Genomic DNA, 16953 nt, shown 5'->3' with positions numbered 1-16953 from the left:
TAGCAAACTATTAATAAATTGAGCCAGTAATAATTAACATTTGTATTCCCTACAATGGTACGTACCATTGTACCATTACACATAGAAAATCTGTCAATCCTTTGTAGCCTCATTTGCCCTGTGAATAGCTTTCATGGGTGAAGAAAAGTTCTCCAGAAGGACATGCCATCTCTAATCTGTTAAAATTGCTAAGTGTAAGAAGATCATTATTTTTTAAACTTTATACATATGTTTTTAAAGTAATCTCAAAAATAAATAAATAAAATAAAGTAATTTCTACACCCAACATGGGGGTGAAATTCATAGCTCCAGGATCTTGACTTGCATGCTCCACCGACTGATCCAGCCAGGCATCCCAAGAAAATTATTATCTTTGAAACAGAACCTTTCATGCTGAATTCCATTCCCTAAAATAAAGCACTTAAACTTTTAAATATAAGAGTAAGTTGGACACTATGAAAGTGAGTATAACTTACAGATTTTATTATCACCAAATATGCCTAATAGGAAATAAAGTGAAAGCATGACTGTGTCATCACTGGGCGAGCAGAAAGAACCAGAAAGAAAACTCAGTAACACTGAGTGTCTCCCATGTGCAGCATTCTACCAGGAACTTCTTTTCTCACTTAGGCCTCTCTTATGTGGCCAACTTTCAATTATCCTCCACTGGTGAAGAGATAAATTATGAATACATTATCCAATGAATAAAAGACCCATTTAGGGGCACCTGGGTGGCTCAGTCAATTGAGCATCCAACTTCGGCTCAGGTCATGATCTCGGCTCATGGGTTCAAGCCCCACACTGGGGTCTGTGCTGACAGCTCAGAGCTTGGAGCCTGCTTCGGATTCTGCATCTCCCTCTCTCTTTCTACACCTCTGTCTCTGTCTCTCAAAAATAAATAAACATTAAAAAAAAATTTTTTTAAAGACCCATTTAGGGGCGCCTGGGTGGCTCAGTCAGTTGAGCGTCCGACTTTGGCTCAGGTCATGATCTCACGGTCTGTGAGTTTGAGCCCCACGTCAGGCTTTGTGCTGACAGCTCAGAGCCTGGAGCCTACTTCGGATTCTGTGTTTCCCTCTCTCTCTGACCCTTCCCCGTTCATGCTCTGTCTCTCTCTGTCTCAAAAATAAATAAACATTAAAAAAAATTTTTAAAAAGACCCATTTAGTCACTAATTTTAAACCCATTATGTAAGAAAATATTTATTAATATGCAGCATGCCAGGTGAGAGCAACTTATAACAGTAAGCAAAACGAGAATCAGAGAATTTTAAGTGGGCAAAGGATTACACCATCCAAACCTTGGATGAAACAAACAGCAAGAAAAATCTGCCTATGAAGTCCCTCATTTTCTTTTCTGCAGAGTTAATCTATCCCTTGATTCATGCTCTCCCACTAACTCTAACACCTTCACACCACAAAGAATGAAATCTTGACTTTTTAAGATAATCAATCAAAGGTAATCCCTCATTTACCTCTCAGTGGTATCCCAAAACTTTATGGCACCTAGAACTCATTTTTCCACAAAAACTGTATTGTAAGAGAAATGAGGTTCCAAAACCAGTTCATAAAAGCCTACTTAACATGTATGTGGTTGAAAAGCTGTTTTATATATATATATATATATATATATATATATATATATATATATATATATATATATTTTGAGAGAGAAAGAAAGAGAGAGAGAGAGAGAGAGAGAGAGCGCACACTAACAGGGATGGGGCAGAGAGAGAGAAGAGAGAGAAACCCAAGCAGGCTCCACACCATCAGCACAGAGCTCAATGTGAGGCTCAATCTTATGAACTACAAGATCATGACCTGAGCCAAAATCAAGAGCCAAACGCTTAACTGATGGAGCCACCCAGGCACCCCATGGCTCATCAATTTTAGACTTCACACATACTCTATTCCTCATTATTTCTCAACCAAAAACAGGAGGGGGGAGGATAAGTTTCACTTAATTCTCTTCCCTAGTTAATTTTTCTCTCCATAAAAAGTAAAAAGAATTAGGAGAGTTACACATGCACCTTATAAAGAGAGAGGTTAAAGGTAAAGGGAGGCAATTCTTTTACCAGAGTATAATGTGAATGCTGAAGCTAAAAGACTATGGTTCATATATACCATTTATTGGCTTTCTGACTGTGATTAAGTTTCTTAAGTCCCTAAGTCTGTTTCCTCATCTGTAAAAAAGCAGTGGTAGTACTACAATGGCTAACTGTCCAACAACCCTTCTCTCCTTCCCTTTGGGGAATTCTCTCCAGCTCTACTACCTATTCTATATGACTTTGGTAAAGCTGCTCATCCAAAGGGTGGACATGTATCCAGGATCCAACCAAAAGTACCTCAGCCCTCTGGCCACAATGCTATTCCAGAAATGGGCCACAACACAGCCAGACTAATAAAGTCCTTTCCCTGAAACATGGAGGGAGAGGGCTGGCTCACCTAAAATGAAGTATGCCTACAGCTGGCAGTAAAGTGTTTTCCTATACATGGAGAATACCTATCTGCAAAAGGAGAGAGAGGGAAGAAATGAGAGAAATATTCCTGATAACAACATGAGTCCCTGGCTCCATTTAACTCAGAAGCCAACCTAGCCTTCATAGAACGTTTTTTTTTTTGTTTTTTTGTTTTTTTTTTTTGCTTAAGCTAGTGTGAGTTGTGTGTCTGCCCTGGACAATGCAAAAGAGCTGTTGCAAAATTGAATGATAACGTAAGAAAAGTGCCTGGAAACTGCAGGTACTTAATAACTGGGTCATTGTTGAAGTTGTTATTCTTATAATCAGAAAATAGCACCAAAGAGTGAAAGAAAAGCACTGCAAGAAACTAAAAACAAAAGGCAGGTAAGCCTAAAATAGCATTCCTGGCTAGCAATAGTAGTTTGTGGACAAATACAGAGAAAGTAAAGACTCAGGTAAAGAGAGAACCTATAAAGCTCACAGACATTATCAGACTTAAAAAGAATTCACAGTGAAAGAAAGAACTAAGAAATTTTATTTCTTGCACTAAAATTCACAGTAGAGTATGACTGACCTCCCAAAGCGGTTTACATTTTCATAAGAGGAGTATCTCAATGTTTAATGAGACCTCAAAATGTACAACTATGATTTTCAAACTCCCAAAACCAATCTCAAAATTTTAAGATCCCACATGACACGACTTAATTTCATATGGTTCATAATTATTGCTTTAGTTATTATTGTTTCCTAAGTTCTGACATAGGTTTATATATTAAACATTTATGACAATTTAAGGGAAGTTTCCTTCAACTTATGGAATAGATAAATTCCTTAAAGTTTTACATAGAATTGTACCATCAGACCCTTGAACAATGCTGGGGTTAGGGACGCCAACTTCCTGCACAGTCAAAAAACAGCATGAATTTTGACTCCCCAAAACTTTGACTACTAATAGCTTACTACTGACTGAAAGCCTTGCCAGTAACACAATTAACACATATTTTGTATGTTATATGTATTATAGACTGTATTCATACAATAAGTGATGGAAAAGAAAATGTTATTTAAAAAATCATAAGAGAGGGGCACCTAAATGGCTCAGTCGGTTAAGCGTCCAACTTTGGTTCAGGTAGTGATCTCATGGCTCATGGGTTCGAGCCCCACAGTGGGCTCTGTGATAACAGCTCAGAGCCTGGAGTCTGCTTCAGATTCTGTGTCTCCCTCTCTCTCTGCTCCTCCCTAGCTCACGTGTGCTCTCTCTCTCAAAACTAAACATTAAAAATTTTTTTAATCTTAAGAGAAAATACATTTACAGTACTATACTATACTTATTCAAAAGAATTAGCTTATAAATGGACCTGTGCAGTTCAAACCCATGTTGTTCAAAGATTCAACTGGACCATGAGAAGAAATCACAAAACTAAATTATGCACCCCCTCAACCACCCACTAACCAACAAGGCAAACTGAAGTATTTTGACAAAATGAAGACTTAACTCTATGGCACTTTGAACACTACCATACTCCCAAAACAACCATCCCTCATTTAGCAGCTAGTATCTTATGCGCAAGGCACTGTGCCAACATAAGCTCCACAGAATGGGCTCCATCAGCTGAACTCAAGTATTCAGCCACTACAATGTGGTAAAGTTCATCATTTTCCTAATACAGGGTGGGTGTGGGGGAGGGGAGGAATTTAATTTTAAAATGTTACTCTCCCAATTTTTTTCTCAAACTCTATGGTTTTTCTCTACCTACTGCACTAGAATCCAGTGCAAGTTACCATCTGATTTAGCATATAATTACATACTTATTAGCTACTATGTTTTGGTTCTCAGTGGTATTCTGCAAAGAGCACCTCAATTTCTACACCAATTTGAAAACCACAATGCTAAGAGATGAGGAATCATTTATAAGCCAGAGCAGATCAATTATCTCAGTGAGCTATCTAACTACAGAGAAAGGATATAGAAATTTAAAAATAAATTTAAAATATGAAAAATATAAATGAGAAAGAAGTCAAGTAAGTTCTACAGGCAATGTATGAAGGGACTGATCATGAGAGAAATAAAATAATAGCAGCAAGGAAGGGGATTCAAGAAAAAGGAGGCCATAGGCCGGGCTTCAAGAAGGCAGACAGGCAGCCTAGTGCCAGTCTCAGGCTATGCTATGATGCTGTAACTGCAAATCTCTAAATTTTATCTGGCAAGCTCATGGGTAGTTAGAAAAAGAGGTGTCACAAGAGAATTTTAAATACTCAGGTAATGTATAAACCCCCAATTTTATAGGGATTTTATAATTCAGTCTAAATGTACTGTCATATAGCATGAAAACCTCAATAAACTAGAAAACAACGAACAAGTCCTCTAATCAATGATAGAAAATACATAAAACCCAGGTTCTTGTCAAGAGTTAGAATTAAACTTATCTACTATTCAATCCTTTTAAAAAACTTGGTTACAAAAATAATGTGCATATAGGCTTTTCTAGGTGTGGTTCTGAAGGCCATGTAATCTATTTATTCCTTTAGACATTTCAAAATTGTCAGATCAGGCCAGATTAGACCACTGCTGATTCATCTCACTCATAAACTCTCTCTCATAAAATTGCTTTTTGCATTATGTCATTTGCTTACACTGAGGAATATTGTAAGAAAAATCATAAGCTCATTGTTATGGCTGCTGGAAGAATGCTATCCAAATGCTGTCCCTCTTTACATACATCAGGTCTCAGTAACATGAAGAGCAATGTTCTTATCCCCTGGACACTGTAGCCTGTAAATGATTCATCCTCCTCCTTTGTTTTGGCCATAAGGAAGCTCAGGGCAATATTTGCAGTCCTTTTCAACAAATGAATGGACTATGCAGTTTGCATCTCCAGAAGGAAATGTTACTTCAGTTTATTATTCTCCTATCTTTATCTCTACCTTTATGTGATTCTCTTTCCTGTGCTCTTGAATTATTATATTTTTTTGTAAACTGCCTCACATCCTTTGTGGAATAAGATGAGGTACAAAGAAATAATACAAAATCTAGAACTCAAAACAGAATTGGAGGAGTGTTAAAATTTTACTACATGATACTATACTTTGAAGAGAATACAGAAAGAAAACCCACTTGCAAAAAAAAAGCTGTTCTTTAAAGTCCAGGATATCTGCCAGAATTCATATGCATTCAAACGATCTTCTATAATTCTGACATGTGTCTACTATACTATATAATATCAACTGAAACTCAGAATAATGACCAACGGTACTAAAAGAGCCTATTAAACAGAATATTAAAATGTTTCCAGTTTCTCTCCATAAAACAAAAGTAGGTTAGACATCATTTTAAATATATTTTAACCATCACCACCACCACATTTTCCAGTTAAACCCTTTGAAAACCCAATTCAATGATCTTACCATTATCCAGGTGATCTAAATAATTATGGACATTCTGTAAGGGTCTATTCTGGGCATCTCAGAAACTCAGTGGGCATTTCTACCCTCACAGTTTCAACTTCTATGTGAATGATTCCAAAATCTCTACCCATCTCAATGGACTGCCTAGTCACAACCTCATGTAAAATACCCAAGATAGTGCCTAGCCTAACCCTTTCCAAAGACCTCTTTGTGTCCAATTCCAAGGTTTAAGTCATCTTTGGTATTCCATCTCTTCATCTCTGGTATTCCATCTTATCAGGCTCATTGACCATTTCTTCTTTTGAAGTGTCTCTGTGGTTGGCATTTTTCTTTTCCATTTGCACTTACATCTTATTAGTTCAGGCCCCAATTATAAGTTAATCTCTTTCTCAGACTTTCCACTTCACTGCCTCAGCATTGTTTTTTACCAAGTCACTTCCCTCAAACCTGCAATAACAGCTTCTTTTAACCTATTACATCAAAGTGACATCCCTCAGTCTGAACTTTCAGGGAAATCCAGGATCTGGCCTCACACTAATTATCTGACATTTCCCATAACTATCCCTAAATCACCATTCACTACACCAGGTCAAATGGGTGAATGTACTCCCAGTGCTAAGTCATTCTTTACTCACTCTGCCTTTCCTCTCTACACCTGAAACACCCTCTTCTCTGCCTTAACCAAATCTTATGAATTCTTCAGGACATGGCTCGTGTCTCATCTCAAAAATGAAGCCCTCTCTTAATTATATCCTTGTGGACCCTGTCCTTATCTGAATTCTTTCTGTATGCAAAATCAGTGTCAAACTTCTGAAGAGTTAATTGCCTCTGTTTCATGTGCATGCTCCCCAAGGGGTTCTTATCTATTACCATGGATTTAATTATAAATAAGCTGACCCCCAAATCTAAATCTCCATACTTGTCCTTCTTCACTAAATGTCAGACTTACACATCCAGCTGCCTACCTGACAGTGCCTCCTGAATATCTACTGGGCATCTCAGACTTAACATGTCCAAACAGAACTCTTGATTTTTACCAAAAAACATACACTCTCCAATCTTACTCATTTCAGCCCCATTAGCCAAGTAATTATGGACATTCTCTAGGCCAAAAATCTAGAGGCAACTCTTGATTATTCTCTTTTCCTCACATCCCACTACAATCCATTAGGAAGATTTGTTGGTGCTACTCCCAAAATATAGCCCCAATCCAACCATTTCTCATCATTATCACTGTCATTCAAGTTATAAGCCATCACCTCTAAATGAACTGCTTTAAGAGTTTCCTAAATGATCTCTCTGCTTCTACTCTTTCTCCTTTAGAGCACATTCTCCATACAGCAGCCAGGATGATCTACTCAAAGCCAAAACCACATTACATAACTCTCCAGCGGGCTTCCTATTACATTAGACTCAATCCAAACTCTTTATCACAGCCTAGAATGCTCTATGTAACCTGTCCCATTCCTACCTTTCTGACCTCAGCTTCTGCCACCACTGTATTAATTGTCCATACTGCTTCAGCATCTCTGGTTTTCTTTCCATCCCTTCATCAATATCAAAGGTCTTCTGCACTAGCTATTACTCTGCCTTGTTCTTTAACCACAGCATCCTTCACACGACCATCTTTTTTCTCATCTTTTAGGTCTCTGCTCAAATATTGCCTTTTCAGAGAAGCCCTAGACTACCATAAAGTCACTCTACCCCATCACCCAGTGTTACCATCTTTATATACAATAAATACAGATGAGTGCTATCCTCTCTCACTAGAATGTAAACTTCTTAAGTTCTTTGAGGTAAAGTATCATGTACAATTTTTTGTATTTCCCATTACAGTTTGCCTGGCATGTAAGAACACCAATAAATAACCTAGTGACCAACTTATAAAATACCTTCGATCTACAAAACTATAAAAATTTCTAAAGCCAGATTTAAACACAGAGAAACTGCAAAAGGGGCAATGACATGACTACTGCTTTGTATAAGTTCAGAACCACGTGATTCTTGACTTGAACACACTTTCCTAATCACTCACTGATTTTTACTGCAACCACTTAAATTTCATTCGGATGGCAACCACTCGGTAAAGAGAGCAAACTGAAGTCTTACTTAATGTTATAATGTCCAGTTTTCAGTGTACATCTATCAGGAAGCTGAGCCAGTTTCTTCGAGAGCATTTTAAAATACTTCCTGCACTCCTGCACGCCTGTGCCTTGTTCATAATCAGTAGAAGCAGAAAGTGGCAGCCCATCCCTGACACGAATGACTGATGCAGATAAAATCATAGACATTTCAACCAGCAGGGAAGACCTGAAACAAAATGAACAATTTGGGTTAGATAAAAAAACTATTCGCCTCACTAATAATCAAAGATATACTAATTAAAACAATGACATACTACACTTTCCTTAATAAATTAGTTTTTAAAAAATAATACTTGCTTCTTTCTGGTGTTCTCATAAGTATCTACAGAGGTAAATATTGAAATATTTACTCAAACTAATTTGGTGATATTCAACAGAGTTTAAAAATATTTATGCCCTTTGACCACAATATATAACCCTATCCTAACAGAAGTAATCAGATTCAGACATTTTAAACAGAAAGACATTCTTTCATAGAAATTGCCAAAAACAATCTAAACATCCAACAATAAAAGAAATGGTTAATTATAATACATCCCTATGATGGAATATAAAGCACAATAGTTATGTTTGTAAAAAAACAGTTTAATAATGTGGTAAAATCCTTATATTAGGAAAAAAGCAGGATAAAAACTGCAAATGTTGTTTTCCATAAAGACAAAAAGAAGGGAGAGATAAATGGAGAAATAGATATTAGAAGGAAACATGCCAAAATTATAATAATGCTTATCTCCAGAAAACAGGATTATGTGTGATTGTTATTTTATAATTTCCTAAATTTTCATAATATCCCACAATGGCCATATATTACCTTTATAATAAGAAAAAAAAAATTATTCATAGTAAATCTTAAAGCTAAAGGAATAGTGGTTTTAATACTGCTCTCAATCTCTTTATACCAGAAAATCATAATGGTCTCTTTTATTATATTCTGATCATGCTTCATAAAAATAGATAAAAGGACTTCACAGGCCAGGTCTGAAAGAAATCAGGTAAACGGAAACTTAGATTTAAGATATATAATACTGCTCAAATTTTAGCTTGTATAAAAACTATTGGAAGCTTGGTCAGAAAGGCAGAATTCTGAACCTCCTCCCACCCCCAAATTCTGATCCATTGACTGTGGGGTGGAGCTTGAGAATCTTCCATTTTTAACAAATTCCCATGTAAATGCTATGTTTAGTTTCTACAGATCATACTTTCAAAAACACTAAATTAAAACATGTTCACAGTCTGAAATTAAGTGATAACTCTTTCCTGACAGGCCTTCAGAGCATAATGCTACTAAATACTGCTTTGCTAGCAGTAGGGGCAACGGTGAACACTGAAAAATTTGCTAACAATTTCATAGCTTTTTTCAAGATATTGTATCTCAGGGACTAAATTAACCCTTACCTGCCCTGTTCAGATAGGTCAAGACTATCTCATTCCAAAAATGAAAAACTGAGTTAGTTAGAATATTTTAAAATGTCGCAGAAAACCAATCTGGTACCGAATCTGGAAATTAGTACTACAGCTCCTAGCTTTTGTTGCTATGTAAAGTCAAAATGTGACTATCCATTCATGATGGTAATTGACTAGAAACATTAACCCAAATAACAAAGTTAATGCATCATCTTTTCATGGGGAAATGAGAGGAATAGACAGGTATTAACATGTTCTTACTCTTTAATATTTTTCTTCTCCATTCGTTTAAAATGAAAAAAAAAAAAAAAAAACCCAACAGAAATTAAATTACCCTTTACCATAATGGGATCTTCCAACAAAAGTTCCAACATGACATATTCAAATTATTTTTTTCTATTCAATCAGTTTCTTTCCTTTTCTAAAAGCAGTAGCAAGAGAAAGCTGGGTTCCCTCAAAGGATGATATCTAAACTAAAAACCCCTATTAAAAACTGTTACTATGTTTTGCTTATTAAACCATAATTATGATATTTAGCTTAAGAATAAGAAAGTAGGAAAATGTCTTACTTCATACCTTTAGGCATGTATTATTTAAACATAAAATGTTTTCTTCCCAAAGTTTACTGCAACACAATAAGTACTCGGGGAATCAACATGAGAGCAGGGCTGTGACTTCTAGTTTTCCAAACACCTATATTCTTAGTATTTAAAACTAGACTGTATTATTTTATGCCTGATCTGTCTAGGATCTCAACAGAAATATTAAGAATAATCTTTATTACAGAGTGGCAATTTTCATGTAATTGTCAGTTACTCTTTTATGAATTAAAAACAGAAAGATATGATTCATATTTCCTAACATATACTGAGAAACAAATACCAACCTGCAAATTCCATTCACTTAACAAACATTCATTGAGTACATACCAAATGCCAGGGACTATGCCAAAGGCTATTCCTACCCCCAAGAATCATCAATAGATGAAAAGAGCAAACACAACACAACCTGTGTTGACCACCACTTAGCTAATTAGAAAACCATTGTTAGACAAACCTGCATTTCAGATACTCCTAATACATTTGGGCTTGTAACCAAAAGCACAACACAGCACTGATAGTCCCTGTCAAAATTCTTAAAAGGTTGTCAGAAAATTGCTTCTATTAGTAGATAAGATTCTTCTGAAGAGAAAAAGTTAAATCTCTTCCTCCCAGAGTCATTTGGCCTAACATCCAAACCAGTGAACTAACAAAAGAAACTAGTATGACTGTCCAATGAATAATGTCAGGCTTAACTAATTTGTAGATGGACTTCAATCACTTTAGGATAAGCAATCTCTCCTCTATCAACTAATACCTCCCTTCTCTTTCTATCTTGGATTCTTAATGCAGTTCCTTAAAAAAAAAACAACACTCCAATCTCATCTGGATTATGATAGTAGAAAAAGGTATCCACCCACATGAAGACCAAGCTAAGGTTAGAGTACCTTTAGAGTCTAGGCACAGTGGTGGTCGGGAAACCAAGGAAGCGTTGGGAGGAACCAAGGAAATCAAGAGGTTAACATTTGCATGGGGAGATTCAGGGCAATAGTAGTTTTATCAGGGCCATAGGTATATTTTTAGCATGATCCATTTTCCCTCACCTTTAACCCTGAAAAAAATCTGTCTTTAGATAGCAGAAAACTCATAGGGATTTGGGTACTGACCTGCATATCCTTTCCTCAAGAGCAACTGCTAAAGGAAAAAGCCCAAATTAGAATCTAGGTAGGTCTGGGAAAACATTTACCTAGAGGCTGATCTCTTCTTCAGAACCTTGTGGGGTAATGACTGTGGGCCACCAGGAAGGCAATTTCTCAAAAAGTAATTAACAAAATCCAATACAGAAGTATATTTTATATCTACTTTCAACAAGATGCCTTCATAATAAGTAAAACATTTCATATTGCGTTAACCACTCATATTTTAAGTTCATTATTTCCCAAACTTAATTATCCAACTATCCTTTTCAGAATTCTTATATCTACATTGCACTTGTACTATTATTTACCTAAAGCAGCCTTTCAGCTGACTTATTTTTTGCCCTATCCTTAGCAATAATATCTGTGAAATCAGTTTTGAGGTGTTACATTTTTCTAATTTAGAGAATTTTTTTTGTTTCATCCAAATGTGTGTGTTTAATTTTTTGGGAAATTATTTAATGTTCATCTGCTTATACTCAAATTATCTTGCATGGGAAACACTCCCTTGGTACATATTTCATTGAAAATGCTGGCTGAGATCTGTGGAAATGGGGGCAGGGGTTTTGGGGGGAGAAAGCTATACTAATTATGGCACACAGGGTGGGAGCAAGATTGAGTGAAAAGGGAAGGACTCAACAGCCATAGGTTAACAGAAAGACACTTGAAAGACAGAACTTAAAAGAGGAAAAGGGGAAAGAGTGCCAAGGACAACCAGAATTTATTTTATGGCTTTGCCTATGCCCCCACCTTACCAGAAGCCTTCAATACTATTATAGGTGCTTGTACTACAAAGTATGTATAAGACCTCAGGCTCCAGAGTAGATACCCATATCTAGGAACAGGGCCCTCAATACATGCACAAATTGTGAGTCCCCAACAGTGAGGTAGGTATAATCTCCATTTACAGATGAGGAAACTGAAGGTCCCTTTCTCAATGTCACTACGAATATACAGCAGAACTGGTGCTTAAACTTAAGTATCTTGTATCTCTGTATCACTGTGCTACATCAGTCTCCTTAAACCAGCAAGGAGCAAGAAGCCAGTGATACAGAAGCTTTCTAGCTACTCTTTGAAATAATAAAAGACCACCTTACATTTTCTGTAAGAGGCAGTATAACAGTTAACAGGATGGAGTCTGGAACAAGTGCCTGGGTTCAAAAACTGGCTCCACCATGTGCTAACTGTAAACTTGGGCAAGCTTTGCCTTTCTGTATTCAATTTGCTCACCTATACATTGTGGTCACTAATAGCACGTATCTGCTAGGATTATTTTAAAGACACTAATAGTATCTACCTTACAGAGCTACATAAAGAACCTGAAACATCACCTTGAAGACTGAAAGTGCAATATTGCTTCTTATTATTAATTTACTGACTGCCCTCTAATTATCAGGCACTTTATATACTACCTGATTTAAGCCTTCCAATAACCTATGAGATAGGTACTATCAGTTCCATTTTTCCTTTGAGGATATTCAAGCTCAGAAAAGTTAAGAAATTTATTCAATTCTTAAATTCGCAAGTGACAGATTTAGATCCAGGCCTAACTCTAACCACCCTATGAGATACTGCCTCACAACGTTTTCAAGTTTCTTACTCAGGTATTTGGAAAGTCACAGGCACCCCTTTGAAAAGACCTAGGCTTCTTTTAAACATCGATATAAAACATAGATTTTTAAAAAATCAATTCATACACACACACACACACACACAAAGGTACTAAATTGGTTATCATGGTTCTCAACATAAGAAATGTCCAGATATCCCATTAATTTAGGGCATGATCACACATATCAAATACTGAAATACAACCTTCAATAATGGAAAGTGTTGGTACTGTTTCAAGTACTACTTCCTTATAATCTCAGCACGTGAGCAAATTCAGAATGTAGAAAAGTGATTGTTCCACCTGTGAGATGGGATTACATCTCGCGTCTGGTGGCTGACACTTTAGCCCTGGACTTTGCCTTGGCTGTACAGGCATAGGAGGGACTGGTTCTCAAGCTCTCCAACTGCCCCCAAGAGGGTGATCCAGGAAACTGAGGAGAAAAGTCCAAAGTTGTTTTCGCTGGCAGAGAGATTCAAGCCAGCTGGGGCTCGGCCTCCTATTTTGGAGCCCTCTTACATCTGTGGAGCCAATTGCTCAGGTCTCCTATAAGCCACATTGCACCCAAAGTGCCACTAACGGGCCTTAAGAGGCTTCTTTGGCCAACGAGGTCAAATCTCTGGGCTCAATGCTCATTAAAACCCCACTGAACGCGAAGTAAGCCACTAGTTCAAATCCCACCCTGTTTTTAAAAAATAGGAAATGCCACATCAAGCTCTCTGGTCCACCTAAGTAGCCTAGGTAGATGGCCGTGTTTCTAGCAACTGGACGCCAGGGAATGCCCCCCACTGCTGGCAGCCCACAGCGACTGTCCCTCACCCGGGGTCCCCTGCCTGAGCAGTCCCATACCCAAGACAGGTCAGCCAAGGGGCAACTGCCACTCGCGCGACCCCACAGCCCCGTTAAGCTGAAGGGGAAGAAGTCCCCGCAATCCCACCCCTCCAATGCTCCGCAGCTCCAACCACCCGGCTCCCGCCCCCCAAGGCACGCGCTGGGTTCCTGCTCGGGAGGTCTGTAGTCGCGAGGGCGAGGGTCACAGCCGTGGCGGGAGGGAGGGAGAGCGAACGGACCCAATCTTGAGCGACCCTAAGAGGGTTGAGGAACGAGAACTGGGAGGGGCCAGGTCGTACCTGTCGAGCCGAGACCCGCCGCTCCAAGTGACGCGCCCGCAGTGCATTATGGGGCCAGGGAGTGGCCTTTCCTCGGGGCAGCCCCACGTCCAACGTGGCTGGCGCCTGGCGGGATCAAGCCCCGCCCCCTCCCTTCGGCCCGCCCAGGCCAATCAGTGTCTGTGGGAAGACACATTGGCCCGCCCCCTCCCCAGGTCCGAGCTTGTCCCGCCCCGTTCCAGGAAAGATTGGCAGCTTTTCACGCACCTGCGCCAAGACGTTGCAAAGTCCTCTGGTGACAGCTAATGTTGTCCTTCACAAATGAAGCTAATCTCTCCTGCTGGTCGCCGGTATCTGGAGTCAGTTCGTCTCTCACGCGGCCACACAGCAAACATTATCCAAGGAGCGGGGGGAAAAGCCCCCTCTGAGTGAGCAAGAAAAGGACTTGTCCCATCTATCACCACACAAGCAGGCACCTAACCTTGGCAAAGAAATGCCAGATGCAGACCCTACGGCCCCTTTCACCCTTTGCCTGGACATGCATTATTAAATAAACACTTGATGACTGTGTATCACGTGCCAAGCCCGGTGTTGGGCATTGGGTTACAGGAAAGAACATAACACTGAATGGAATCTAAAGTGTAACAGGAGCAAGAGATGTTAAAGCATAAATCATTACATAATTATAAATTGTGATCAGTACTATGAAGAAAAACTAGTGGGTGTGATGATGAATTAATTTTGGACTATCAGGGAAGATATTTTTAAAGAAATGTCTTTTAAGTTCCAGGTATATGAAACAACCTTAAAGGATGTTTCAGGCCAAAAGAACATTAAGTGTTAGGTGGTTGGGGCATGAAAGAAATTGGTTTGTTCTAGAAATGAAAGGAAGTCAATGTGGTTGAAACGAAGGGAGCAAGCTTGGGCTGAGATGAGACAGAGGCCAGACCATGCAAGCTCTTATTGGCCACATAATAGATTTTAGACTGTATTTTGGAATGTATCCTAAGGTTAATGGGCAGCTAATATAAAATGTTAAGTAGAATCTGATTTACATATTTAAAAGCTCACTCAGGCTATTTGTGGGGAATAGTTTGGAGAAGGTCAGGAGGTGTTGCTGAAAGGCCAGTTTAGGGGCAGTTACATTAGTCAAGGCTAGAGATGATGGTGGCTTAACCTAGGGTAATGGCAGTAGAGACAGTGAGAGTTAGATAATTTCAGGACATGTATAAATGAGAGGTGGAATCTAAGGACTTGATAATAGATTGATTTTCTGGGAAGAGTAAAAAAAGAGGAGCATTAAGAATGACTCCCTAAGTAACTAGATGGATTAAGAAGGCTTTTACTGATTCAGGGAACATAGAGGAGCAAATGGTTTTGGATACAAGTTTGAGATGCTTATAAATGAGGTGTCAAACAGATTTGGATGTTTAAGTCTGGAGGTCAGAAGAAATGGCTAGACTAATTATATAAGTTTGGTGGTTGTTGGAATGGGTTAACCCAGTAATTCCACTTATAAGTATATGTGCAATAGAAATGTATTCATATGTTAACCAAAAGACATATATAAGAATGTTAACAGGATGAGCAAATTTTAGAATATTCATATAGTGGAATAGCACACAGGAAAGAGAATGAACATTTTACAACTACACACAAAACATGGATGAATTTCACAGTCATAAAATTGAACAAAAGAAGCCAGACACAAAAGTTGTTTTTTATATTATTCTACTTGTATAATAGTCAGAAACAGACAAAAATAATATATGGTAATAGAAGTTGGGATATTGGTTACCTTTAAGTATTATTAAATTTAAAAAGGGCCACTAAGGGGGCTCCTGGAGTTCTAATACTGTTGTTCTTGATCTGGGTGTTAATTACACCAGTAAGTCCAATTAATGAAAATTCATCAAGCTATACACTTAAGATTTATGCAATTTTTCAGTATGTATTATATATATATATATGTATTTTTTTGAGAGAGAGAGAGTGTGTGTGTGTAAGCAGGGGAGGGGCAAAGACAGGGGGAGAGAGAGAATCCCCCAAGCAGGCTCCATGCTATCAGCACTGAGCCCAACGTGGGGCTCAAACTCAAGAACCATGAGATCATGACCTGAGCTGAAATCAAGAGTCAGATGCTTAACTGACTGAGACACCCAGGCACCCCTTAGTATATATATTTTTTATTCAATAAAAATTTTACATTTTTAAAATGTTATGGGTGGGGCATCTGGCGGGCTCAGTCAGAAGAGCATGCAACACTTGATCTCAGGGTTGTGAGCTTTGGGTGCCATGTTGGGTGTAGAGATAACTTAAAAAAGTGGAATCTTAAAAAAATAAATAAAACTGATATGGGTGATCTAGCCATCAATAAGTTACTGGTACCAGATAACCTTCCTATCACAAACAATAGAAAACTGGACCAAATCTATGAAACAAGTGTTTTCAGACACTGGACAATAGGTACAGTAAGACTGTGATACTGGAAAGAAGGAAAACAAATAAGATGAGGCCAAAGGTTTCCCTAGATTTATTTCTGGAGGTATTTACCTAAGCACGGGATAGAAGAAAGCCAAACGGAATACAGTTCTCTTGCAAAATGAGGAGAGAGAAATTGGAATTAGGAGAGATTCAGGCAACTTAAATCTGCAGGGCAGAATATCAGAGAAACAGCTCCAGAAATACGCATAAGGGTCTGCATGAACCTTTAGTGTAGGTTTAAGGATAGACTTCATGAGGCTAGTTAAATAACAATTACTGGGGGAACTATAAGCTGAACAACTACTAGAACTTAAGTAAAGTTTAGAAACATTCAAGTTCTGACCAATTGGAATGAAGAAACCTTATTAAACACCTGGGGCATTTGCTAGGGATACCTCAGAAAGGCCACATTTTAGAGAGAAGGCTAAAAATAAACTAGCCCAAGATTAAATGCTATCCTATACATTCAAAACAAAGCTGAAAAAGCTTATCTGCAAGTAATTAACTACTTGCTTGAATGAAGCTTAATCTTTAAATAAAGACAAAATCCAGGCACCAAACCAGTAATACCTATAATGTCCATTATTCAATAAAAAATTACTGTA

At 38.1% G+C, this 16953-nt stretch overlaps 1 protein-coding gene across 3 annotated transcripts in view; it reads right to left on the bottom strand.

Moving 5' to 3' along the window:
- SEC22A (SEC22 homolog A, vesicle trafficking protein) overlaps positions 1–13970 on the bottom strand; it is an 80713-nt gene extending 66743 nt beyond the window's left edge. The window contains exons 1-3 of one of the 3 annotated variants that reach the window (XM_078453069.2): positions 13886–13970; positions 13059–13188; positions 7973–8173 (exon numbers count right to left, since the gene is read on the bottom strand). In XM_078453069.2, coding sequence (XP_078309195.1) covers positions 7973–8154 — 182 coding nt within the window. In that variant the 5' untranslated portion in view covers positions 8155–8173; positions 13059–13188; positions 13886–13970. The other 2 variants (XM_060639767.3, XM_078453070.2) reach the window with 2 other exon arrangements.
- Positions 13971–16953: the final 2983 nt, after the last annotated feature.

This window comes from Panthera onca, chromosome C2, assembly GCF_046562875.1.
Source record: "Panthera onca isolate mPanOnc1 chromosome C2, mPanOnc1 haplotype 2, whole genome shotgun sequence".
Lineage (NCBI taxonomy): Eukaryota > Metazoa > Chordata > Mammalia > Carnivora > Felidae > Panthera > Panthera onca.
The sequence above is the reverse complement of the archived record's forward strand: the minus strand, read 5'-3'. Positions and strand labels throughout refer to the sequence as shown.